Source organism: Lygodium microphyllum, chromosome 1 (assembly GCF_053477565.2).
Source record: "Lygodium microphyllum isolate KBCC chromosome 1, Lygodium_microphyllum_v1.1.10, whole genome shotgun sequence".
NCBI classification, from domain to species: domain Eukaryota; kingdom Viridiplantae; phylum Streptophyta; class Polypodiopsida; order Schizaeales; family Lygodiaceae; genus Lygodium; species Lygodium microphyllum.
In genome coordinates this window covers 190969404-190995741 of record NC_141135.1, presented here as the reverse complement: position 1 = coordinate 190995741, position 26338 = coordinate 190969404, and the positions used below count along the sequence as shown (strand labels likewise).

At 40.2% G+C, this 26338-nt stretch overlaps 1 protein-coding gene across 6 annotated transcripts in view; it reads right to left on the bottom strand.

Annotated features, from left to right (window-relative positions):
- Positions 1 to 24085, bottom strand: part of LOC148042102 (Glycosyl hydrolase family 47 protein) — a 170689-nt gene extending 146604 nt beyond the window's left edge. For 5 of the 6 annotated variants that reach the window (XR_015691954.1, XR_015691953.1, XR_015691955.1 and 2 more), the window contains exon 1: positions 23904 to 24085. Coding sequence is in view for 2 of the 6 variants with exons in the window: in XM_087685546.1 (XP_087541672.1) it covers positions 23904 to 24017 (114 nt within the window). In the remaining 4 variants the exon portion in view is untranslated. The remainder of the gene's footprint in view (positions 1 to 23903) is intronic. The other variant, XM_087685560.1, reaches the window with a different exon arrangement.
- Positions 24086 to 26338: the final 2253 nt, after the last annotated feature.

Sequence of the window (26338 nt, the reverse complement as noted above, 5' to 3'; positions counted from 1 at the left end):
TCCACTATTGTCAAGCTTATACAAGACTTGTTGCCTGAGTTTCACTCTCAACTTTAGCATTTCAACTTAGCATCCGTGCATTGGGAACACTTGACTGACCACTATGCGGCTCAGGATAGGACCTATCGCATCAATTTGAATCATGAGCTTCAATATTTTAAAATCATTGACAAGGATAACTTAAAAGTCAAGTTGGCTGAGTATCGATGTCTCCTTGCTGATTTCTCAACCACAGAGGCTCCTAAGTCCTCTAACAATCAAGTTACCCTATTCGTTAATAAGTTGCCACGAAAATATTTCCATTTTGTGCAGTAGGTGATTTCACAACCTCCGATACCCATATTTAATGAGTTTGAGTGTCAGTTGTGTTACTGACAATTGTTCAATCAATTTCATAGCACGTCCTCAATAGAGGGGGCTCTAGTTGCATCTTCTCAAAGGGGGAAACATGGCAAGAGCACACAAAACTCGAATCAAAATCAAAATCACAGTCACAACAGGACTAGTGAATCCCAAGGAACCAATCAATCTACACTTAAACCTGGATGGCAAAATGTACCTAAAAAGAATGAGTTTGAGTGTCAATTGTGTTACTGACAGTTGTTCAATCAATTTCATAACACGTCCTCAATAGAGAGGGCTCTAGTTGCATCTTCTCAAAGGGGGAAACATGGCAAGATCACACAAAACTCGAATCAAAATCAAAATCACAATCACAACAGGACTAGTGAATCCCAAGGAACCAATCAATCTACACTTAAACCTGGATGGCAAAATGTACCTAAAAAGAATAGGTATTGTCAACATTGTCAAAAGGCTAGCCATTATGACGACAACTATCGATGTAAGGCAAGAGACACACAGCCAAAATCTAAAAATTAGACCCTCGCAGAGAAAGTAGGGTGGTGGCAACCCTCAACAGGGGTAGTGGCAAGGCCAAACCCACACTCCCACCAATTAGTCATCACAGTCGGCGAACTACTCCAACTCCAAAGGGTTTGTTTGACTGGTCTACAAAGGCCCACATCGTCTCTTTAGAGACATCGAATGCGAGTCTCGTTCACATCTGCAAGTTGCCTCTTGATGAGGTGCCTGCAAAGGCCCACTCGTCACAGCCAAGAACGTCAATCCTTGTTTGGTTTGTGGACAGTGGAGCTACCCATCACGTAACTCCTAGAGTGGACATTTTCATTTCTTAAGCCCATGCAACTGGGAGTGTCTACGTAGAAAACAACTCCTCAATCAAGATTGAGGCCCAAGGTTGCGTTAGTTTTCCCACTGTCTAGGTCTTGCTTCGCTAGATAATGTCTACCATGTCTCCTAGCTTGGGGTGAACTTGTCCATTCAATAACTTTGCCAATTGAAGTGAGCAATTTTCTTCACTGCGACCACAATCGAGGCCCTAGACTCTCAGACTGGTTTAGTGATTGCTCGCAACAAGACAAAACCTAATGGCCTGTACCACATGACACATTTTCTTACCGAGACAACTATTGATGATTCGGAGTTCCATCACTTCCAAGCTTTGGCCACCACACAGGAGCCCATGGACTCTGAGCATCTTTGGCATTTTCGCTTAGGACATCTTAGCTATGACTCTCTTTATGAGTTGTCACGTCAGGGGATGGTTGAGGTCCTTCCACATCTAAAACTATCTTGAGAGGTGTATAAAGCATGTCAACTAGGTAAGTAACATCGTACACCCTTTCCTCAATAGTCTATCACCCGTGCTATGGAACCTTAGGCTCATTCATGTAGATCTTTGTGGTCCCACATCCATTGCCGCCTTAAATGGCACACTGTACTTTTTTATAGTGGATGATTTCTCTAGATACATGTGGGTATACTTCCTCAAGCACAAGTCCAATGCTTTTACTTATTTCAATGCTCAGGTGCTACTGGTTCATAACCAAACCGGTCATCGTGTGGATACTATGAGGAGTGATTCTGGTGGTGAGTTTACCTCCCACAACTTTTTTGAGTTTCTGCAGAAGTAGGCCATTGCACACCAACTCACCTCTATCAACTCCCCTGCACAAAATGAAGTTGTAGAGTGTAGAAACCGAACTGTCCTAAATATGGGACGCTCTATGTTGTTCACAACAGAGCTCTCTAACCACCTTTGGATCAAGGCTGTTAACACAACAGTGTACATCCTCAACTGATACACCATTGTGGGGGTTCCTAAAAAACCTCCATAAAAGGCATTATTTGTCTCTCGGCCTATTATTTCTCACTTCAAAGTTTTTAGTAGTCGTACTTATACACACACTCTTGATGACAAGATAGAAAAGCTCACCGCTCAAGCTGATCTCTTGATTTTTGTAGGCTATTCTTCCGAAGCGAAAGTCTATCATTTGTTTGATCCTCGAACAAACAAGGTGATCATTAGGAGGGATGTTATCTTTGATGAGAGGAACATAGTGCAATCCTCTGCACTAGACTCTTTGTCCTCACCTTTGCACACATCATTTAAGATCATGCCTACTGAGTCGGATCTACTACCCACTCTTGACCTTCCTACAGATACTTCAGCCCACAGGCCTCCTTCATGAGACCTATTACCTTGTTGTTTGGTACCAATAGACCATGAGGAATTTGGGGATCCTTCAACCGGATTTCACTCCGGAGGGCCCTAGAAGGTCTGCTCGGCTCACCTCTCAAGCTTCATATACATCATTGTTTATAGTTGATTACATTGCACATTCTTAGCTAGACACTTGGCATGAGGCTCTCCAAACCCTTTGTGGCGTGAGCCCATGGAGAAGGAACTGAATAGCATTGATCACAATGGCATTTGGACATTTGGGGGATCATCCTCGTCACAACCCATTTATCGGGACAAAGTGGATTTTTAAGACCAAGCTAAAGATTGATTGTACTTTAGACAAATACAAGGCTTGCCTTATAGTGCAAGGTTTCAGGCAAAATCACAACATTGACTATGAAGAAACCTTCGCATCTACCTTGGTTAGCATCATTTCATCTATTGGTTACGATCGCTGCTCACCACAGTTGGCCAATCTATCAAATGGACGTCAAAAGTGCCTTTCTAAATGGTTATTTGGAGAAGGAAGTCTATATGGAGTAGCCTCCCAACTTTTCTTCCGCTAACCAAACTGAGAAGGTATTTCACTCACGAAAAGCTCTTTATGGGCTAAAGCAAGCGCTGAGGTCTTGGTACCACAAGATGGATGAGTCTTACGGGCTTCTCGATATCATTCTACCCCTTATGATCCAAATATATACCTATACATGTGCACCACTAGCGTGGGGGTCAACTATATCCTATTGTATGTTGATGACATATTACTCATTGGCTCCGATTCTGTGGCTCTCGCAGAAGCTTTGCTCTACATTCGAGATGACAAACTTAGAATTGTTGTCTATTTCTTGGAGATGGAGATTGTTAGATCCGAGGAAATATCTTTCTATCACGGCAGAAGTACATCCGATAACTGATGGACCAGTACTGCACTAATCAAACACGGCCAGTGGCCATGCCTCTAGATCCCACTGTCCATCTGCACATGGATATCTCGGGTAAGCCTTTTGATGCTCATACCTATCGTTCTGTAGTAGGGAAATTACTCTAGTTGATTCATACTAGGCCATATCTTGCATTCTCGGTTAGTTTACTTCTTAGTCAGTATTTTAATGCGCCTAGAATGTCTCATTGGATTGCTTATCTTTGTGTATGAAGATATTTACTGTGTACCTATAATTATGGACTAACTTATGGTCATAGTTTATGCTTGCAAGGGCACATTGATTCTAACTGGGCAGGACATCCAGACGCCCGACATTCCCATGGAGACTACCTCTATACCTTGGGCACGGCACCCATCTCTTGGGCCAACCGTAAGAGAAAGTGGCAACTTCCTAGGCCGAGGCAGAGTATCGGGCTCTCTTGGATGGTACAATGGAGGCCACCTATCTGAGAAACTTACTAGCAGCACTCTCGCCTACAGTTGTCTACTGTGACAAGCAAAGTACCATTGCCCTTGCGGGCAACCTATCATCACCCCTCGAACACAGCATATGGCGGTTCATTACCACTTCACAAGACAGCAGGTTGAGCTAAATACCATTCACCTAGAGTTTGTGTTGTCAAGTGACAATTTTACAAATATTTTGACCAAGGCAGTTAACTAGCCGATTCTACAATATCTTCTACCACGGACACCCTTCTCTACTTCTTCCAATTGACAAGGCAAGGATGCTTCGCTCTTACTTCTCCTTTTAGTTTGAGAGGGGGCAATTTCCTTCTCTTGATAGTGACAATGATGATGTTTATAGCTTTTCACTTTCAGGCATTTATTTATTATGTATTATCTCTTATAGACACATCCGCACTATCAAGATGACATGATTATAAAAGGGCACTTGGGCAAGTAAACAATTTCCCTACGAGGGCCCAAGTGACACCATTGCATCACATTCTACATGAACATGAATACTTGCATCTTCCTTTCCATTGCCCCACGCATTGGCATTCTGTTCATGTAAACATATATCCGTGCGCATTTCTCCCTTTTCAAGCACCCTTGGAGTGGTTGACTCTGGATCCACCATACTCATGGCATTGCACATGGCGATCTCCAAAGGCACTTTTTCCCTTTGCTTGTCTTGCTTGCTTACCCGTCTTGCCTTTCTCTCCATATATTCTCCATAAGATTGGTACGCACACACATCCTCTTTGGACTCCCTAAGCACTTATCCTAGTACTGTGTGGGATTGTTTTGCTTATTGTATGAAGGTAGTGGGGCTATCCATCCTTATTTTCCCGTACTTCGGAGCACAGTGGCTCAATGGGACGAAAACTGATTTAAAACCATCACTGCTAAATCTTTTATTCAAATTACACCAACAGTCCTTTTCAAAAAAACAAAAAACAAAAAGTCCATTGTTGATTTCCATCCACCTTTGCACGACTTAGTACGCCCCTGGCAGCCAAGGAGCACCCTTTGTCCGATGCCTTGGCCTCTCTGAGGTGCAGGGTTCTCTTGATAAGATAATCATCAACTCTGTAGTCTTGGTAGGTCACTAGGCAGCCCACATACATCCTTTGCCTGATGCCTTGGCTCCTTTGGGATGGGATGCCTTGGGAAAGAAAATATATCTTGAGGGCTTATTCTCATGGCTCATTTTTTTGCCTGAGAGTGAATGTCGAGCTGAAAATACATTAGCCTGACTTCAACAGTCCCAAAACACGCTTAATTGATGAAGAAAACCTCTTATTTTAAAAAGAAATGCGATCCTAAAGAGTTACTGTGTCCCACATGCAAAACCCCAATTTGGGTACTCTAAACTTTCTATAAATAGGCATGCAACTCACCACTCTCCCTTAATCTCGTTTTTGCAAGTTTCAAAAGTTGTATCTCTACTACCCACACCCCGTTCGCGAAGGACATCGCAGTGCTTCCCCCAACCATCTAGTGCCTAATTCTAGCCTTCATCACCTATCTGCAGCCTTCGCCAGGTTCCTAGGAGCTATTACCTACAGTTTGCTGCTACATTTGATGCTAACATCAGCATCCGGTACTATCACCCCATCAACCTTAAACTATTGCCCTGATCTTCTCTATCCTCTAAATGCTGCGTTTTTAGTTTTTGGTTGGCGCCCTAACATTCTCTGACCTCTATCTACTGCGTTTACACCTAACAGCTGTCATTCAAACTTTCTCCTCGAGTACCTGCGTTTTTAGTCTTTCTCTCTCCTACACTACCGTCTCCATCAAATCCAACCTTCCTTGTCTACGTTTGTTGGTGTTCGACACACAGAGGCTGCCTTTGGCTACAATTCGGGATCCATTTGGAGTACAGCACACTCTACAACTCATAATATCTGCCTTGATCTCAAAGATATGAGAGTTTGAGATTCAATATTCACTGCATAGTGTGTTTGCTGCATAAGCACTGTATATTCATTATTCATTCACTTTATTAGTCATTGTGTTCACTGTCTCTGAGTTATCTTAACCCTAACCCTAACTGTGTTCCAAGTTTATCAATGTGTGATTTGTCGTACAATTGATCTTGTGCTTTTTGTGTTTAGAGCATTTCTTCACACAATGTCCATTAGTAGACTACCTTGTATCGTGATCACCAACCCAATTTGAATCACTATAAGCACACATTTGCAAGTCTATCCCTTTGGAAAATAGCAAACCATATGATTGTGTTTCTTGTAAATATCGAAACTATGCACTTAACAACTTGCCAATATAGTGTCCTTGGACTATGCATGTATCTACTCACCTATGATATTACATACTATATCTCAAGTCAAGTGTTGCACAAGTAGATGAGGCAACTAACAACCTTGCTATAAATAGCAACATCTGATAGATCATCGCCATCATGCATTGAAGGTCAAAGTGTTGCACAAATAGATGAGGCAACTAACAGCCTAGCTGTAAATAGCAACATCTGATAGATCACCACCATCATAAATTGAAATTTTCACCCCTATTTCCATAGGTGTGCACATAGGTTTACAATCTTCTATATTAAACCTAACTAGCAACTTCTAAACGTACTGTGACTAAAACATAGCAATACCATGCTGATTTTGGGTGAAGTGAATCCCCAAAAAGTAGTGAAGCAACCCCATATCTGAAATATCAAAAGTAGATTACAATTCAACCATGAAATCCGCAATTTTTCTCTCATTTGGTCTAATGAGCAACAAATCATCTACATAAAGAAGATGATTATCAAATCCCCTCCTTTCTTCTTGACGTAGAGGGTGGTTCAATTGGCCCGTTTTGAAACCCCTATGCGGTCCAAAATGCATCTAGTACCAAGCATGTGGAGCCTGGTTTAAGCCCTACTAGGCTTTATTCAGCTTGCATGCCTATTTTAATTCATAGAAGGCTTTATTTGGCTTGCATGCCTATTTTAATTCATAGAAGGCTTTATTTGGCTTGCGTACCATGTGCTCTTTATATCCAATTAATTTACATTACTACATCCCAATTGAAATGTGCAGCCATAGTAATCACACATCTAATGGCGGTCATCTTAGACATAGAAGCAAATGTTTCCTCATAGTCAATGCTCTTTTTCTTGGCATATCCCTTCACTACCAACCTTGCCTTGTATCAATCAATAGGCCCATCAAATTTCCTTTTCAGCTTATAAACCCAACGTGTACCAATGGTCATTTTGCCAAGAGGTAAGTCAACAAGACTCCAAGTATTATTCTACTCAATAGAGCACATCTCATCACTCATGGCTTGTACCCAATGCACATCCTATCATGCATTCTCAAAACATGAAGACTTGTCCTCATCCAAAAAAGGACTACCAAAAGCATATGCTTCCTCATCATCAATAAGATGACATATCAACAAAATGTGTCCCTCTTGCATTTCTAGCACCTAAGCGTGTGCGCTAAGATAAAGAAGCATCAATATCACTCTCTTTAAGAGTCTCCAATAGCCATCTAGGGACTATTTTGGCTGTATCTATAGCAGCCCTTTCTTGCATAGTTGCATCATTCATTGCCCTGGGAGAAATGGGATCAGCTAGAGGCTGATTTGGGGGGGTGGGGCAGGTTCAGCATGCTATAATGGCTGATTTTCTGCATCATAATCAGCCCTCAAACCAATGGCATACGGAAGAAGACCCTCAAATACATCCAAACAGTTTAATGTGGCTGATATTTCAAATTCAGCATACATATATGCTAACTTTTCACAGAATGTAACATCTCTACTCACAAAAATCTTGTGTGTGGAAGGGTTATGCAACCTATACACTTTGCTATCCATGCTACACCCAACAAAAATGCATTTTACAACCTTGTCATCAAGCTTTGCATGAAGCTCTTTGGATACATATGCATATGCAACACAACAAAAAACATGAGTGGCAAAAGTAATCCACACTAGGCTTCTTGCCATACCATGCCTCATATGGTGTAATTGTCTCCAATGCTTTTGTAGGAGGACGATTTAAAACATGATTTACACACACAGGGCGTTCAAACCAAAATCTATCAGGAGATAGCCCTTTGCTCTTCAACATGCATCTAGTCATTTCCATAAGAGTGCGATCCTTGCGTTCCGCTACTCCATTTTGTTGGGGAGTCATCCTCACTATAGATTGATGCGTGATGCCATAGTCCAATAAATAAGCCTCAAAGGCTTTAGACATGTACTCCCCATCTCTCTCTACAAAGAGTCTACACCTTCAAAACAGTTTCAATTTCCCATTCTACAGCCAAGTGTTTGAAATACATGCGATTTGGCCTTCAAGCCTATTGGGATAAAGGCCCGTTTGACCCCCGTGTAAAGTATATGCACATTATTTAGCTGTACATGTGAATGCACCCTTACATGCCCCAAGTATAAATACATTTTATTCTTTGTGTGCCAACATATGGTTGGTACACTCATATCCAGTCGTACTTTCACTCTTCCTCTCTCTCACCAGTCGTCACACTCTCACGCTCACTCGAACTTCTGCACATCCACAAGTGAGCTCCAACAACTAGCATCAGAGCCACAATGGTTTACGCAAGCCACAAGTAGTTGCCAATTGCAAGCTCGACAAGACGGCGACAGCTGGGGTAACGCCTATTGCAGGTGTAACAGTCTGGCGGGCTGTTGAAGAGCAAGCAGACATTTCTTGCAGACATTTGACTGCAACGTGAGACAAGTAACAACTTGGTGACAAGCAAAGCTACCAAGCAATACGACTGACCAAAGTGCGACTGCACGACGACACGTGACCAAGTCCGAAATGTGGCAATTGTCCTAGGCAGATCGGGTGTCAAACCGTCGAAGTCAGCAGGCAGACTGGTCGTGACGGGTGACAGGCGTCGACAAGTTTCAACCTAACGCAATGCAAAGCTCACACGGCCGTCAAACGCGCCTGACAGACGGGTCAACTGACTCATCATCCCGTTTTTCCTTTTTATCAAAAACCATTATTTTCTTCAAAATCCTTTTTGAAATTCCTCCCTCTAACCGAGGGTCACGCACTAGAGGCACAGATCTCACATTTGTGCAAATTCAAGCCCGCAAATTTGGGGCTTTTCTCGGATTTGATCTTGTCCATGATTGGCAGTGACATTCAGGTCAAAATTTACAGATTTTGCGTATGGCGACCTCAATTAAATTGGGAATTTTACCAAATTTTTCAGGATTTTGCTCTTTTGAGTAAAATTTCTTAACATTGGATCCTAAAAAATTGGGGTTTTAATGTATTGATGAAATTTTACTCAGCTCAGTCAGATTGCTGACATTTATGCACTTTTGGACCTGAAATTTTGGTGGTTTGTGCAGAATTTGGTAAATTTCTGCATTTTTTGCCCGTGTGGTGGTTGGTTCATGTACAAACAGCAGAGATTTATTTCTGATTGAGGAAGAACAACAGTGTTTTGTTGATTCAGCTTGTGCTTTTGCATTTCAGGGGCATTTACTCTTGTATTCGTGATAAAATGGCCGCAACTTCTTCCGGTTCAAACATCAAGAGTTTGATGGAAATCAAACGGTTTGATGGTCATGGCTTTGACCTTTGGAAAGACCGTATACAGGGCATATTGTTCCTAAAGGATTGTGAGGATACTTTGCAGGAAGATAGACCCGCACAAATGTCTGATGCAGATTAAACAAAAAGGTTGTGGCTTACATTAAGATGGGTGTCAGTGATGACATCTTGATAGACATTAAGGGTTTAGATATAGGTTATGCAATATGGGAGAAGCTGAAAACTACCTATGAGATCACCACACCTATTAATCCGGTGCATTCAATGCACAAGTTGGTGAATATGCGACTGGATGAGTCAAAGCTTGCAGCTGAGCACTTGACTGCATTTACAGGCATTTTAAATCAGCTCAAGGATGCAAATTTGGACTTTGATGATAAGTTGAGGGTGATCTTTTTTATCATGACACTACCTAATTCTTGGGAGACCTTGGTGGTTTCTCTCAGCAATAACCGCAATCTCTCATATGATGGGGTGAGGGGTTCAATCTTTAATGAAAATTTAGACGTATGTCTAGTGGAGAAGGCAGCAACTCAGCTTATAATGTAAGAGGCACGGCTGAAAAGAAAAATGCAAATGCAGGACAGAGAAACAAGAGCAAGAGCAAAGAAAGGAGAAGAGTGACATTACTTGCTATCACTATGGTCGAAAGGGCCACAAGAAACCTGATTGCAAGTATTACAAGAAGGAACAAGAGAGAAAGAAGATGCACGAGATAAAAAGAAGAAAGAGGATAAGACAGATGCATCTAAGGCAGCCAAAGGCAAGGAAAAGACCAATGTGGCCTCTAGTGTGGTCATAGAAAAGCTTTCAAATACACACACTAATGTATTATGTGCAGTTGATTATGATGCCCTTGTATGTCACATGCACGATATGCAAATTACCAAGGCTGATGTGATTGATGCACTTTTGTCAATTGATGATGGTGTCACTCAGACTTGGATTGTAGACTCGGTTGCCTCTTTCCAAGTAACTCCTTGCTTCGAGTGTTTTGATATGTTCAATGCAGGCAATTATGGAAAGGTGTATCTTGAAAATAACCATGCTTGAAGCATTGATGGGATTGGCACTATATACTTGTCTTTAGACAATGGACAAGAGATTGTGTTGAAAGATGTCAAATATGTGTCTGGCATTAAAAAGAGTTTACTATCTATTGGTCAGCTTGACTTGCATAGCTACACTACATTGTTTGGTGGTGGCTTGTGGAAAGTGAAAAAGAGTTCCATGCTGATTGCAAAAGGAACCAAAAAGGGCACTTTGTATTGTTTGCACTGTAAAGCCTTGAATGGCAAGTTTCTTGCAATTGCTGAAATTTGCAGTCACTTGGAGTTATGGCATAAGAGATTAGGCCATATGAGCCAAAAAGAACTTGATGTCCTTACCTCTCTAAAGAGGGTTGATGGAAAAGGCTCTAAACTTGACTTTTGTAATGAGTGTCAGTTTGGAAAGCAAATAAAAAATTCATTTTACTCTGGTGTCTCTCATAAGTCCAATGTCTTGGACTTAGTGCATTCTGATGTATGTAGTATGCCCGTGAAATCGTTGGGTGGTGTTGTATATTTTCTCTCCTTTATTGATGATTGTTCCAAAAAGATTTGGATATACCTGTTGAAAAAGAAAAGTGAAGTGTTTGCTATTTTTAAAACTTTTCATGCATTTGTGACCACTCAGACAAGTAGAAAGCTAGAATGCTTGAGAACTAATAATGGAGGTGAGTTCACATCTACTGAATTCAAGTCCTTTTGTGACTTGCATGGAATTAAGAGGGAGCTTACAACCCCTTACAACCCTTTTTCAAATGGAGTGGCTAAAAGATATAATAGGACTTTATATGAAAGAGTGCGGTGCATGCTGTTCACTGCTAATCTCCCTCATGAATTTTGGAGAGAGGCACTCAATACTACGGTTTACATTTGCAACCGCTCTCCAAACAGGTCCTTAAATAATGGCATCCATGAGGAGGTTTGGTCTGGCAAATCAGCCTCATATGACCATTTACGCACATTTGACTGTGATGCTTTTGTGCATGTTAGAGATGAGTTGAGAACAAACTTGACCCAAAATCCACCAAAGGCATTTTCATGGGCTATGGTGATGAGGGTGAATTTGGCTACAGAGTGTGATTACCTTCGTCCAAGAAAATTATTCACAGCTGTAATGTTATGTTCAATGAGGCAAATTTGCTGAAAGGTACTTTAGACTCTAATGAAGATATGAAAAATGTCAAATTTCGGAGTTTGCAGCCACCTATTACTTCAAAAAATAAGCCTCATGGTGCTGTACCACAAGCTGAAAATGATAATCAGCCAGTTATTTTTGAGCCACATGATGATGGACAGCAAATAGGAGCACAAGGAGGTCATGGACAGCAAGATAGACTTGCTGATTATAAAAATGCAGGTGCTGGTAATGAAAATAAAGGTGCTGTACAGCATGAACAGCATGCTGAAAATGGCTTGCAACAGCCAATAAATGCTGAAAATAATATACCTCCATGTGTAGACCCAATTGCTGAAAATGTTAATCATTGGGTACGCAAGTCTATACGCGTAAGAAGGCAACCACATAGGTTTGACCCCTCCTTGCATTATGTGATGCTTATAGATGAGGGTGAGCCTCTTACATACAAAGAGGCCAAGTCATGCGAATTCAGCAGTAAGTGGCAGCTAGCTATGCGCAGGAAGAGATTAAATCTTTATATGCAAATGATACTTGGGATCTTGTATCATTGCCCAAAGGAAGGAAGCCTCTTCCAAACAAATGGGTGTACAAAGTAAAGACAGTTGATGGAAAACCCAAGTAAAAGGCAAGACTGGTTGCCAAAGGGTATGTACAGAAGGAAGGGATTGACTTCCAGGAGGTCTTCTCACCTGTTGTGAAGATGACCACTCTACGTGTGCTTTTTGCTCTTACTGTTGTATTGAACTTAGAGCTATACCAAATGGATGTAAAAACAACTTTCTTGCATGGTGACATTGATGAGGAAATTTACATGAAACAGCCCGAGGGCTTTGTAGTTCTTGGAAAAGAACAAATGGTGTGTAAACTAAAATGCAGCTTGTATGGGCTGAAGCAAGCACCACGGCAGTGGTACAAAAAGTTTGACACTTTTATGCTATCTCATGGGTTTACACACAGCCATGCAGATCATTGTTTGTACATGAAAAAGGATAGAGATGGCAGCCCCATCATACTTGTTTTGTATGTGGATGATATGTTGCTAGCTGGGAAAAGAAAGACTCGCTTGGATGCTCTCAAAAATCAGCTAAAATCAGCCTTTTCGATGAAATATTTGGAGAATGCAAAGCATATTTTGGGCATGAGGATTCTTAGAGATAGAATGCAGAAATTGTTGTGTTTATCTCAAGAAAAGTACATTGAAAAGGTACTGGACAAATTTAATATGGCTGAAGCTAAGCCTTTTGGGGTATCCTTATCTCCCTATCTTAAGCTTAGTAAAGCCAACAGCCCAAAAGATGATGTGGAAGAAAATGCTTTGAAGGGAGTCCCTTATGCATCAGCTTGTGGCTCTCTTATGTATGCTATGGTTGCTACTCATCCAGACATTGCTCATGCAGTGGGAGTTGTTAGTAGGTTTATGTGAAATCCTGGCAAAACACATTGGAAGGCTGTCAAGTGTATTCTTCGATACCTCAAGGGTAGACAAAGAAAGTGTATTTGCTATGGGCAGGATGCACTTAGTTTACAAGGTTATTGTGATGCAGACATGGTAGGTAACTCGGACACTTATAGGTCTACCAACGGATATGTCTTTACAATTGCTAATGGGGCTATTTCTTGGTGTTCCAGGTTGCAGCACATCGTCACACTCAGTACTACAAAAGTTGAATACATATCAGCTACTGAAGCTTCTAAGGAAGCTATATGGTTGAGCAGCCTTGCAGAGGATCTCGGCATGTCTATGGTTACTGCAGTTTTGGGATGTGATAGCCACAGTGCTGTGTATTTGGCTAAGAATGACATGTATCATTCATGCACAAAGCATATAGATGTGCAATATCACTTTATCAGAAAGAGTCTAAAAGATGGTCTAATCACATTGACCAAGGTCAAAACATAGGACAACCTTGTAGATGTTCTCACTAGAAGTCTGAGCAAAGCTCAGCATGAGCATTGCATACGACTAGAGGGAGTTGGTTAGAGGTTCACTTCGGACCTTTAAGTGGGAGGTTGTTGGGATAAAGGCCCATTTGACCTCCATGTAAAGCATACGCACATTATTTAGCTGTACATGTGAATGCACCCTTACGTGCCCTAAGTATAAATACATTTTATTCTTTATGTACCAACATATGGTTGGTACACTCATATCCAATCGTACTTTCACTCTTTCTCTCTCACACCAGTCATCACACTCTCACACTCACTCCTCAAACTTCTGCACCTCTACAACTGAGCTCCAACAAAGCCTACATCCAAGTATACTAGAGTAGTCATTGATAAATGTAGCAAAATAAAGATGGATCCCAAAGGCACAAGTCTACATAGCACCACATACTTTACTATGTATAGACTGTAATTTCTAGACAGCACACACTGCACCATCCTTCTTAAAGGCAAACCAAGACATTTTATCGAGAATGTAACCCTCACAAACATAGGGAGATGAAGCATCCAAAATAAGCACATCATCAACCATCTGGCACCTCTAAAGAGTCATGAGACTACCAAAACTCATGTCCCAATATCTAGCATGCCATTTTATTAGCTATAAGTGTCAGTTGGGTGACACTAGGGATTTGGCATTTAATGGTACTTAATGCCAATCCAGGGGTTAAAGGAGATTTAAGAACACTCGAGAGATTAATTGGTGTAGCCAATTTAATTGTTGGCTAGTCACACTAATTTTCGAGGCACTAAAATAATTATCAAGTTAACTTACAAAATTTTAAAGCTGAAAATTAATTTAATAATGCAAATAATGGTAGAAAAAGAAATTAGAAGGCTGCCACTTGGCAAAACTTGCCCATGCAAGTAAAAACAACGTTTTTGAGGCAAGTTGAGAGAGACAAAAAAAACCTTGCCATAGCTGCTACAACAGTTGAGACGCCATTTTCAACCAACAAAAGGCCCTCCGAGAGCTGGTGACTTGCCCCGAAGAGACTATAACAATTGGTAACATCAATTTGAGAGTTGTTTCAGCCAAACAAAAATCATATTCTGTGTGTTCCATCAATGGAGACAGCTTTCATGGCTGTCAAGATAGGGCAATAGCTGATTTCTTCCACTTTCTCATGATAGAAGTCTAAATTTTCTCTCCATTCAACATTCTCTCGCCATTTCCCAACCTTGCTTCGAAGATCTCAGCATTCTAATCCCTAGAGGCTAAGAAATCGTATTTTTCTCTACTGTAAATCCTATATTGTTGTAAATTGGGGTTTGACAACAACCTCAGGAAAAGTGCCAAAAGATTGAGGCCTCAAGACTTGACTTTTCAGGGGTGAGAATTAATTCTCAGCAAGACTCAAGTGAGGGACCAGCCAATCTTCAAATTTGGGGCAAATTTCATTTCCCAAGGAGTGCATAAAGGCCAATTGCACAAGCAAATCGAGGGGCAAATCAATTTGAAGACTTGCTAGTCATTGTTGACAGCAAAGGGCTTTTGGATTGTGAAGGGGATTTAAGGAATCCCATTGTATTCACATTCAATTGCAAAAATTAAAAAAATACCGAAAGGAACGCCGATTTTGGGGCCAATAGGGTGTCCAATGTCAAAGATTGATTGGTAAATATTTGTGTTTCAGTATTTCATTAATTATTACTTGCTCCACGGAAGGAAGGTTGGTTTCATAGTTCCACTGCCATGATACCATGATACCATGAAATCCTTTTAATGGTGCTTACTACCAATCTGGGGATTAAAGAAGACTCGGGAACACTTGAGAGATTAATTGATATAGCCAATTTAATTGTTGGCTAGTCAAACTAATTTTCTAGACACTAAAATAATTATTAAATTAATTTTCAAAATGTTAAAGCTGAAATTAATTTAATAATGCTAGAAAATGGGATTAGGAGGCTACCACTTGGCAAAACTTGCCCATGCAAGTGGGAACAACGTTTTAGGCTGGAGCAAAGAGACAAAGGATCATTCCAACCTTGTGCAAGCTGAGAAAGACAAAGAGAGGTTGCTATAGCTGCTACAGTTTCAACACCTTCCGCCCATTCCTCCACAAGCTGATCTGCACTTTTTTCTATACTTGAGGCATCATGTGAGGAAATGAATTGCATCTTTCCTCAGGAATAAGCAACCATCCCATGGAGAGACCATTTTCGAGTATCACTCCACCCATAAACTAGATTACATTTTCAGCCCCAACTTTTTCAACACCTTCCGCCCATTCCTCCACAAGCTGATTTGCACTTTTTCCTGTACTTGAGGCATCATGTGAGGAAATGAATTGCATCTTTCCTCAAGAATAAGCAACCATCCCATGGATGGACCATTTTCAAGTATCACTCCACCCATCCGCTATTAAAGAGACGCCATTCTTCACCCAACTTTCTTGCACAATTTGCCAAAGCACATTCAACTGTATCCTTTTCCTTGTGCAACAAAGTGGTACGCAGTCTCATATGATGGGAGGCTTATAGGTTGGACCATACTTTGCAATCTCTTGGACCATCTCAAGGAAGTAGGGAGATCTTATAACATTGAATGCAACATGATCATGGTAGAAAAACCTCGCCACAGTTGCATCCACCCTGTCCTTTCTACGAGGATCCCAAGCTATTCCCAAGGTTTGTTGCTTGCTGCATTTTCCATGATGGATTGCGAGGATACAAAAGTTCCAAGTCCCCCGAGCATGACTCCATCACCCATGACTATATCATCAGCTTGTCCACTAAAAGAAGAGGCATCAAATGCTTGTCTTTTCCTTGCTTATGCTTTATCTTCTTCACTTGGGTACTTTGCCAAGAGCTGCCTTCACATTTCAGGTGTGGTATCTGGGCAGAAATTAATTTGGACTCCAATGTCAACATGGCATAAGTGTTGCTTCACACGATTGGATCCTCCTATTTTCGATTGCTCACACCTTTTGCATTTCCATTTCTTTGTACCTCCCTTTGATGCATAATGGTCCACTTTCTTAACCTCGTCCCATCAACTAGGCTAAGATCGCTTATTGCTCAAACGCTTTGATCCCAAGGAAACCATGACTTCTACAAATTCAAGAATCAAAAGCATTAGTTGACCCTCCATGAGACTCGGCCTATTTTGGGAGAGAGAGAAAGAGACTGCTATGAAAATAGAGCAGTTTGAGAGAGAGAGAGAGAGAGAGAGAGAGAGAGAGAGAGAGTTGTAATTAGTAAAAGAAAAGGCTTATAGCTGTAAGCAGTAAAATCTGAGACTCTAAGCTTGTTTTGAGAGAGAGAGAGAGAGAGAGAGAGAGCTGTAATTAGTAAAAGAAAAGGCTTATAGCAATAAAATCTAAGACTCTAAGCTTGTTTTGAGAGAGAGAGAGAGAGAGAGAGAGAGAGAGAGAGAGAGAGCGATGTAATTAGTAAAAGAAAAGGTGTATAGCTGTAAGTAGTAAAATCTGAGACTCAAGACTTGTTTTGAGAGAGAGAGAGAGAGAGAGAGAGAGTGTGTGTGTGTGTGTGTGTGTGTGTGTGAGTGTGTTGTAAAAACAAAGCTAAGATAGAGAGAGAGAGAGAGAGAGAGAGAGAGATTAGTTAAGCAGTGAAAGATGTTTTAGAGAGAGATACTGTGTGAAATGAAATGAAATGAAATGATATATTAACGTCTACAAAAGGCCAAAATGACCTATGAGACCATGAGTTACAATCATATGTATGATGGTACAACTGTCTGGGTAAAATATGTAGCACAAAGCAAAATAAGAAAGGAAATTAACTATGGCTATGTGTAAAACATAGAGCTCTATCTAGTAACAATGAGCTCCAAATGGTACAATCTCATGTGGGTATGGAGGGCCGAGCAATAATCCCCTGTATCCGACTATGAAGATGTCGTCGATGTCTGTGTCGAGGCCTAGGACGTCTGGATTGGCTAAGCTGAACAGCTCGATCAATCAGTACTCCTTGTCTGTGTGTGGACTGTGGCAGTGTGAGAGTCTAGAAAGAGAGAGAACCGGCTATATTACAAGTTGTAGCCAAACAAAGAGAGAGAGAGAAAAGAGTTTCAAATTTATGCTCAATGCTACAACCTATTTTGAATTGGGGGGAAGGGGGGGGGGGGGGGGGGGGGGGGGGGGGTTTTTTTAGAAACCCACTTCTTACATTCACACACATCATTTAGGGTTTCGCACTGACAAACCTAAAAAGGACAGGTGTCCATATTTTGGCCACTTTTTTGGTAGCCGCCCAAACAATGGTATGCCACCCTACAAAGTTTATGCCTATAAATAGGTAGTCACTTCATTCATTCTAACCAATCTCTCTTCAGTCATTCTTCACCATCACTTCCCTCCTCACCAGTCCCTTCCACTATCCTCACACCCCTTCAGGACATTGCAATTCATGGCTTGTGGCTCATGGCTCGTGGCTCGTGGCTGCCTTCACCCTTTCTCTTCTTCTTCAAGCATCTTGTTTTAGCATCAAGCTTTGCATTTGGAGTATCTTCCACCTAGCATCACTATCATCTACCTGGCACTAGCACCCTTTTCCATCATGCTCCACCTTCACCTGCGTTTTTCAATGTGGAGACCTCCTTGCCTGGCGTCATCATCTCCAACTTGGCATCAACACCCTAGCCTCTGGCAACAATCTACATCACCGAGTGTCAGTGATTTCATAACTCATCTATCATAGGGGCTATTGGGACCTACTTTTTGCAGCTTGGCTCCTTCTCCATCGCCTGGCATCATCCATCTATCACAAGGGCTATTGCGACTTGCATTTTTGCACCATGGCTTCTCCTCCATCACCTGGCGTTACTCATCTATCACGAAGGCTGCTGGGACCTACGTTTTTGTACCTAGCTCATCCTCCATCATTTGGAGTCATCATTCCACCTGGCGTCAGCATCCAGACTACTCTCCCTACATGTGACAACTCCGAAAATATGGGATTTGTGTTTTGTTGCCTAGGTCACTCCCAGGCATCAGAGGATTGCACTTCGCTCCCTCAAGTGTTGGTGATCATCTTTCGTATCTCTAACGGTATTAGAGGACTACGGTTCGCTCCCTCAACAGCTATCTTTCACCTTCCAGTAATTACTTTGATAGGCCACTATCCGGAGAACTATGTTTCACTACCTTCACTGTGTAAATTTCCACAAGTGCTACCACCTGATTCAAACAAAACAGTGCAATTATCTTTTGAGCTTCAGCTCCGTTGTATCAACTTTTCTTCTCATAGCATGATATAGAGCGTCATCACCATGTTCTTCTTGTGTTTCTAAGTTTCTCTTTACTCTCAGTGTTTATTGTACACACTGTGTTACTCCCCACAAAACCTACTCTCTCTCTGCACTGTCGCCTATTTTGGCATGGTATCAGAGCATACCTGTTAATTTTTACATGGTATCAAAGCATACCTATTATTTTGTATGGGGGGAAGGGAGAAGAGAGAGAGAGAGAGATGAGACTACAGTCCGTTGGACAGTTTTCTCTTATCTAGAGGCCAAAATGATTGCACGCAAGTTGCAACACACGATGCCCTCAATCCGAAAATTTGCACGCCACTCGCCACAATCCGGACACCTCGTGGCTCACTTTCGGCAATCCCAAGAACACCCGTCACTTTTTCAATATTTCCCTTTGGGGAACGACCGCATCCACATTCCCCCATGTTTCCCCTTCATAGGTGTTCCCCCACAGCATTCCCCCATTCCTTTGACATTTTTTTAGTGTTGAACATGTTTCCACGTCCCCAAGGGGTGGAACGGTGTTCCCCTACTACTATACCTTAGGGAGCTAGTGACATGCCCCAAAGAGACTACAACAATAGGTGACAGCAGTTTAAGAGTTGTTTCAACCAAACAAGCATCATATTTGGTGTGTTCCATTAATGGAGACAGCTTTTATGGCTGTCAAGAAGGGCAACAGCTAATTTTTTCCATTTTCTCACAATGGAAGTCTGAACATTCTCTCATATTCTCCAGCCATTTTCTAGTCTTGCTCCAAAGATCTCGACATTCTAATCCCTAGAGGCTAAGAAATTGTATTTTTCTCTACTGTAAACCTTAATTTACAACAAAAATTAGGGTTTGGCAACAACCTCGAGAAGTGTGTCAAAAGATTGAAGCCTCAAGACTTGACATTTCAAGGCGGCTGAGAATTAATTCTCAGCAAGACTCAAATGAGAGACCAGCCAACCTTCGAATTTGGGGCAAATTTCATTTCCCAAGGAATGCATAAAGACCAATTGCACGAGCAAATCAAGGAGCAAATTGATTTGATGACTTGCTGGTCATTGTTGATAGCAAAGGGCTTTTGGATTGCGAAGGGGATTGAAGGCATTCCATTGTATTCGAATGCAATTGAAGATAAAGAAATACCAAAAGGGATGTCAATTCAGGGGCCAAGGGGGTGTTCAATGTCAAAGATTGATTAGTAAATATTTGTGTTTCAACATTTCATTAATTATTGCTTGTTGTAATTAAGTTATAATCAAGTTATTACCAACCCTCCAAGCTCCATCCCATGGAAGGAAGGCTAGTTTCATGGTTCCATTGCCATGATACCATGAAATCCTTTGAATTGGTGGGCTCGAGGCACTTAATGATAAGTCAAAAGCCTAGCGTACCTAGTTTTTGTCATAGATAAAGATGATAATTAAAATTGTTAAAATGCATTTAACTTGGACAAGGATCACATGTCATTTCTAAAAATGTATGCCGATTGCTTTTCTCAATCACTTCTAGGTAGCTACCCCCAAAAGGCTAGAGGATCATGTCATAGATTTGATCTCTGATAGTAGCCCTCCTAATAAGCCACCATATAGAGTTGGTGCAGCCTAGCAACAAAAAATAATGAGCCACGTTACTGAGCCATTAGAAAAAAAACTAATTCAACCCAACTCATCCCCTGTTTGCTCACCTGTACTTTTGGTACACAAGAAGAATGGCTCACGGCATATGTGCATTGACTATCGTGCTTTTGAGAAAATCACAACCAAGAATCCATTTCTAATCCACAGATAGATGATATTATCGATAGATTATAGGGGACGGTCATATTCAATTACATTGATTCAAAAAGTGGATATCATCAAATACACATTAGACCAAAGGATGTATCGAAGACATCTTTCACAACATCTTTTGGGTTATATGAGTTTCTTGCCATGCCATTTGGCTCAAGAAAGCTTCTGCCACATTTAATCAAATGATGAATCGTATCTTCAGACCACATAGAGCTTTTGTGAAAACATTCTTTAATGGCACGATTATCTTTTCAAAAGAATGAGACAAAGCATAGAAAGCACTTGGCTATAATGTTCAATGAGTTACATAAGCATCAGTTAGTTTCACATGAGATCCACTGTTTGGGCCATATAGTATTTGTTGATGGGGTACGCATGGATTCTACAAAAGTTGATGCAATACATCGATGGCCACATTTAAGAAATATGTACAAGATTCACAATTTCATAGATCTATGTTCCTGTTATAGAAAGTACATGTGTAACTTTACTAAAATAGCATCTCCATTGTATGCTTTGTAAAAAAAGGTGTACCATTTAAGTAGATAGATTTGAAATTTCAGGTTTGTATAAGTTACAAGAAAAGATTACTTCAGATCCAATGCTTGTTGGATCTCAAGAAGTCATTCTTTGTTCAGTATAATGCATATGGAAATAGCACTGGGATTGTTTTAATGCAGGATGGCCATGTAGTGCCTACGAGAATCATATTCTCCATGGTACAAATAAGAATTTGCAGGTGTATGAAAAAGAACTGTTGACTGTAGCTTATGCACTTTCAACAAGGAAACACTCTCTCCTAAGGATTGATTTCACCATACAGACAATCATCAAACATTGCACTATTTTTTGACTCACACTAAGTTGTCTAAGAAGCATATGAGATGGACTAACCTCTTCTCTATGTTTCATTTTTGAATTGTGCATATATATAGCAAAAAGAATGTAGTGGCTAACGCATAGTCTTATAAGCCTCAAATTTCAGCTATTAGTCTAATTTATCATACTACATAGGATGCCATGAAGGATCAATATACTATTGATTCTGATTTTGTAAATATTTATGATCAACTTAGCAATGGCCAAAGACGTGAGCATTACATATTAAAAGATGGCTTTTGATTATGCATGGGCTACTATGTATCACAAAGCAATTGAGGTCAAAGGTGATGATTGAGAGTCACTCTCCTTATGCAAGGCATAGAGATATTGATATCATAGTTAAGGCAGTGGAGCACATTTTCTATTAGCCAGCTTTGAGACACGATGTAGAGCAATTTATCTGTATATGCATTGTGTGTTAGAAGGTTAAGTATGATAGACAAAAGGTACCAGGCTTATTGCAACCCTTGCCTAGACATGATAGACCTTGGTAAAGCATTGCTATGAACTTTATCTTTCATCTTCCAAGAAAACCTACAAGGATTGATGGGATATGGTCTACTATTTGCGGATTTAGTAAGAAGGCCCATTTCACTCCAATGAGGAACAAGATTAACCTAATCATATGGCATAATTATTTATGCAACACATGTTTAAGTATCATGGCATTTGCCAAAGTCGATCATTAGTTGACTGAGATCCGCCAATAACCTGTTTGTTTTGCAATGAAATATTTGAGAATATGGGTACCACACTAAAACTTTCTTGGTCCTTCCATCCGCAAATAGATTGGTAGCTTAAACAAGCAAACTCTATACTTTTACATCTATTGAGATGCTATGTATCAGAGCATAAGATATAGTAGGAGCAATACTTACCTTTGGTTGACATTGCATATAATAATACACTTTATAGTTCCATTGATAAGGCCTCATTTGAAGTTGTGGAGAGTGGCAAGAAAGTGTCTCCTATTTTGTACACTAAAGAAAATATCACTATACTATGAGGTTGATTGCTATGTTGGGAACATGAATGGAGCTTATGAGGAGGCTAAGTATGTACTTCAGAGATTGCAAGAAAAGCAAAAGAGGGCAATTGTCGCCATAGAGGTGCTTCACAATTTACAAAGGGCGATTATGTGTTGTTGCATTTCGAAAAGACAAGGCTGAAAAATATTAAAGGTAGAGAAAGATGGTATCCAAAGCTTATGGATCCTTTTAAGTATTGGAGAATATCAATGACATTGCATATAGACTAAAATCACCTCCATACTACTAGATACATAGTGCCTTCATGTTTGTTTGTTGAGGCCTTTTCATGGTGATCCGCCAAAGGATATATTTGCTAAAATTCAACCAAAGACTGAGAAGCCAGATGAGATATTAGTACCCAAGTAGATATTAGCACGTAAAGAGAGAAAGATCAAAGGTAAAGTTTCCAAGAGATACTTGATGATTCACCAATGGATGCTAAATGGATGGAAAAGGGTGACTTGGCAAACATCCTTAATTGTTGTAGCTTTACCTCAAAGCTTTTCAATTAGAGCCAACCAGGCTTAGTTAGATTCAACAAAGCAAGGGCCTAGAGCATTGCCCGATGCTCAAGGGAGAGATAGCACTTTCTCTTCTCCAATGATAGACAATTATGGTGTATAGCCAATCTCATATGTATTTAGTATGCATCCAAGGTACTATTTGCTGACTATTCTATTAATGTTATTTGGGTCTAGAACTAAAAAATTCATAAAATCTAAGGTTCATAACCTTCACTAAATACATCTAAGGTACTACTTGCTAACTATCCTATTAATGTTATTTGGGCCTAGAACTAAAAATTTCATAAAACCTAAGGTTCATAACCTTCTCCTTTGGCAATTGAAGGCCTTTTTCAGAAGATGGCAATTCATTTTAGAACAAATCTCGGCTCTTTGTGAACACTGGTCGGTAGAGGTTTGGAGTGCAGGAGCAGGATCTGTACTACAAATTCAAACTGAAATGAGGGAATTCAATCTTGGAATCAGCTTACATGTATTTGCCGTTCTTATAGCTAAGATTTTTGCAAAGATCCAAGGTTTTATACCTTTTTCTTCAAATGCTGAAGGGTTTTTTGAGCCTTTGGCATTTCATTCTAATTTAGACCTCGATTTTCTGTGAGCACTGGTGCAGTAGTGGGATCTGTACTACATACTCACGCTCAAAGGGGAAATTCAATCCCGCATGCAAGCATTTTGGCCATCCAAGCATTAATTAGAACACGGAATGATCCGAGACACTGATTTCTGACATTTAGCTCGAGGAAAAGCAGTCGAGTTGCTCACTCTCGATTACTTAATTTCTGCAGTAAGAAGACAGAGAAGAATGTTAACTATTTACTGGAGCTACCTCATCACGCAGCTGTGCGGCCTCGTCGCGAGTGACGCTGGCGGCCGATGCAGCAGTCAAGGTGGTGATGAAAAGAAGAACAACAACAACGGGAGAAGCTGGCGGCGACGGCATGACACACACGCACGCACAGACAGACAGAGAGAGAGAGAGAGAGAGAGAGAGGCAGGCGTAAAATTTCCTCCCCTTGAACTCAACGAAAAGGGAAACTCGCAGACGAAAAACCGAGATTCGATATTTCAAAATAAAATAAAATAAAGGCGCATTAATTCAAACTTCTTCACCAAAAAAATAAAATGAATTGTAAAATTTTCAAAAACGCTTTTACAATTGGAAAAATAAGGTTCAAATCTTTCAAATGTATGAACCTTTTCTTCAATTCTTTTGAAATTTTGAGTTAAAAGTTTTTACATTTTTTGTGAACATTAGATAAATATTCAATACCCTTATATTATCTCAAAAAATATGAATGTCTATATCCTCGATTTTGTGCAAATTCCAAAGTGATGCTGAACAAGGGCCACTTATGGTGTTGGTCCTCTCAATGTTTTTGTTTAAAGGTTGTATATGGCGATGTATGTTGGGTAGTGGATATGCCACAAATAAAATTGTCATGCTTCATATTTGTGTGTATGAGGTTTAGCTACAATTTGTACTATAGAAGCGATGTTTTTAGATGATTGCCTATGGAGTCTTTACATAATGTCTTCGAGTTGAAATTACCTAATAATATTGTGTGTATTTTTTGTTGAATTTCTTGTTAAAGAAAATCAATGAGGTCAAATCGTAAATGTTGGGTGGTTGTATATTGATTTCTTTTTATTGCAAAATTTTTTTCCTATGATGATTATTCAAGAGATTGCTTCTATTTTCTTGTTATGTTTTTTCTAATCTTTTTAATATTATATGTTTTGGAATACTATAGGAATCCCAACAACTCATGGTGTAATTGAATAAATAAATTTGTGTAATGATATAAAATTGTAGGGTTTTGTTGCTTGTATTTCCTATAGACATTAAATATCATGAGTTGCTTAGGAATTGCGTTACACATCTAATATAAGCTTTTTTAATGATATTATATTGTATTCAAATTCGAATATTATATGGCAATAGCATTTGGAAACATTTTGTTTTTTATGTGAAATGTTAATTACTATTGCTATTAAGTCTTGTTGTTGCATGTTTTCTGATAATGAAGTCATTTGGTGTCAATGGTTGCTATTGGTATAGGCCAATGTTATCATTTAGATAGTTGTGCCCTGAGCATTTCTTAAGAGAAGAACTATTCCACAAATCCGCCGGCAATTGTAAAGGCATGGCACCGCTAAAGTTTTTGGATTGCCAACAAATAGATTTGGCAAAAGTTCTTCTTAAACACTTTGTAGAAGTTGAAAAAGGCAGTGCCAAATACTAAGCAATTGCCTTTATATCTAGCATAGCAAATCCATGTGCATGATATATAAAAAAGAAAGGTGAAATAGGTAGAGAAATGTGCCAATGATGCAAGAATTGGCTTAGGAAGAGCTAGTGCGAAGGTTCTTAGAAAGAATCTAGGTACTAAAGAGCACAGTGCCCATTACAATGACACATGAGAAGCATGACACCTTCCAAAATGAAATGAAATCCTAAAAATTACTTTTGGAAGGCCACACATAATATGTTATTCTACTTTGCAAAGAAAAAGACGAGTCATAGCAATATGTTGTTGATTTGCTACTCAAGGTGAACAGCCTAAAAAGTAGTGAAATGATGAGTGGAATCTTGACTATGGGCCAAAGTGTCTCCATCATGCCTACTTCCTTCAAATCCATCTTGCCCCTACAGTGTCTCTCTTTTCTATGATATGGTCCCATAATAAGCTGTCTACGTTCCTGAAAATATATGTAAGAGCCAAAAACTGGTTAATTTGTAAGTGGATCCAATATGGCAACTCATAGAAAATTGAGAACTATTAATTCATGGCCCTCTGACAAGAAAGTGGCATATCCTTAATATCCCATCTTCCTCATGGTCCATGACCTTCGAGAGTCTGGTCCACACAGTTGATATGCATGATAACCTCAGGTAACCAAACCTATCACAATATCCCTATCTAGTAAACACAAACATGAACAAGCCATGTTAGATATTAACAACGAGAACAAAAGCCCACTTACTTGAGCACTCCTCGAATCCATAGCAAAACTGAGCCAAAGATTCCTTGACTCTCATGTAAAGCTTGGAAAGGTGGAGTCAATGTGGCTCCATGCATGTGAATCTACTAATATTCATTGGACTCTATCTCTAGATCTATTTTGTGCATGCCATGTTGTCAAGCTTGCCATGCTTGATGTATGAAACATGTGACGTATACACCGTATAAGTGGAAAGTGTCTGATAATCTTCTAAGGGACGGTTTGTCCTTGCAAGTCATGTCAATACCTATGAGCACC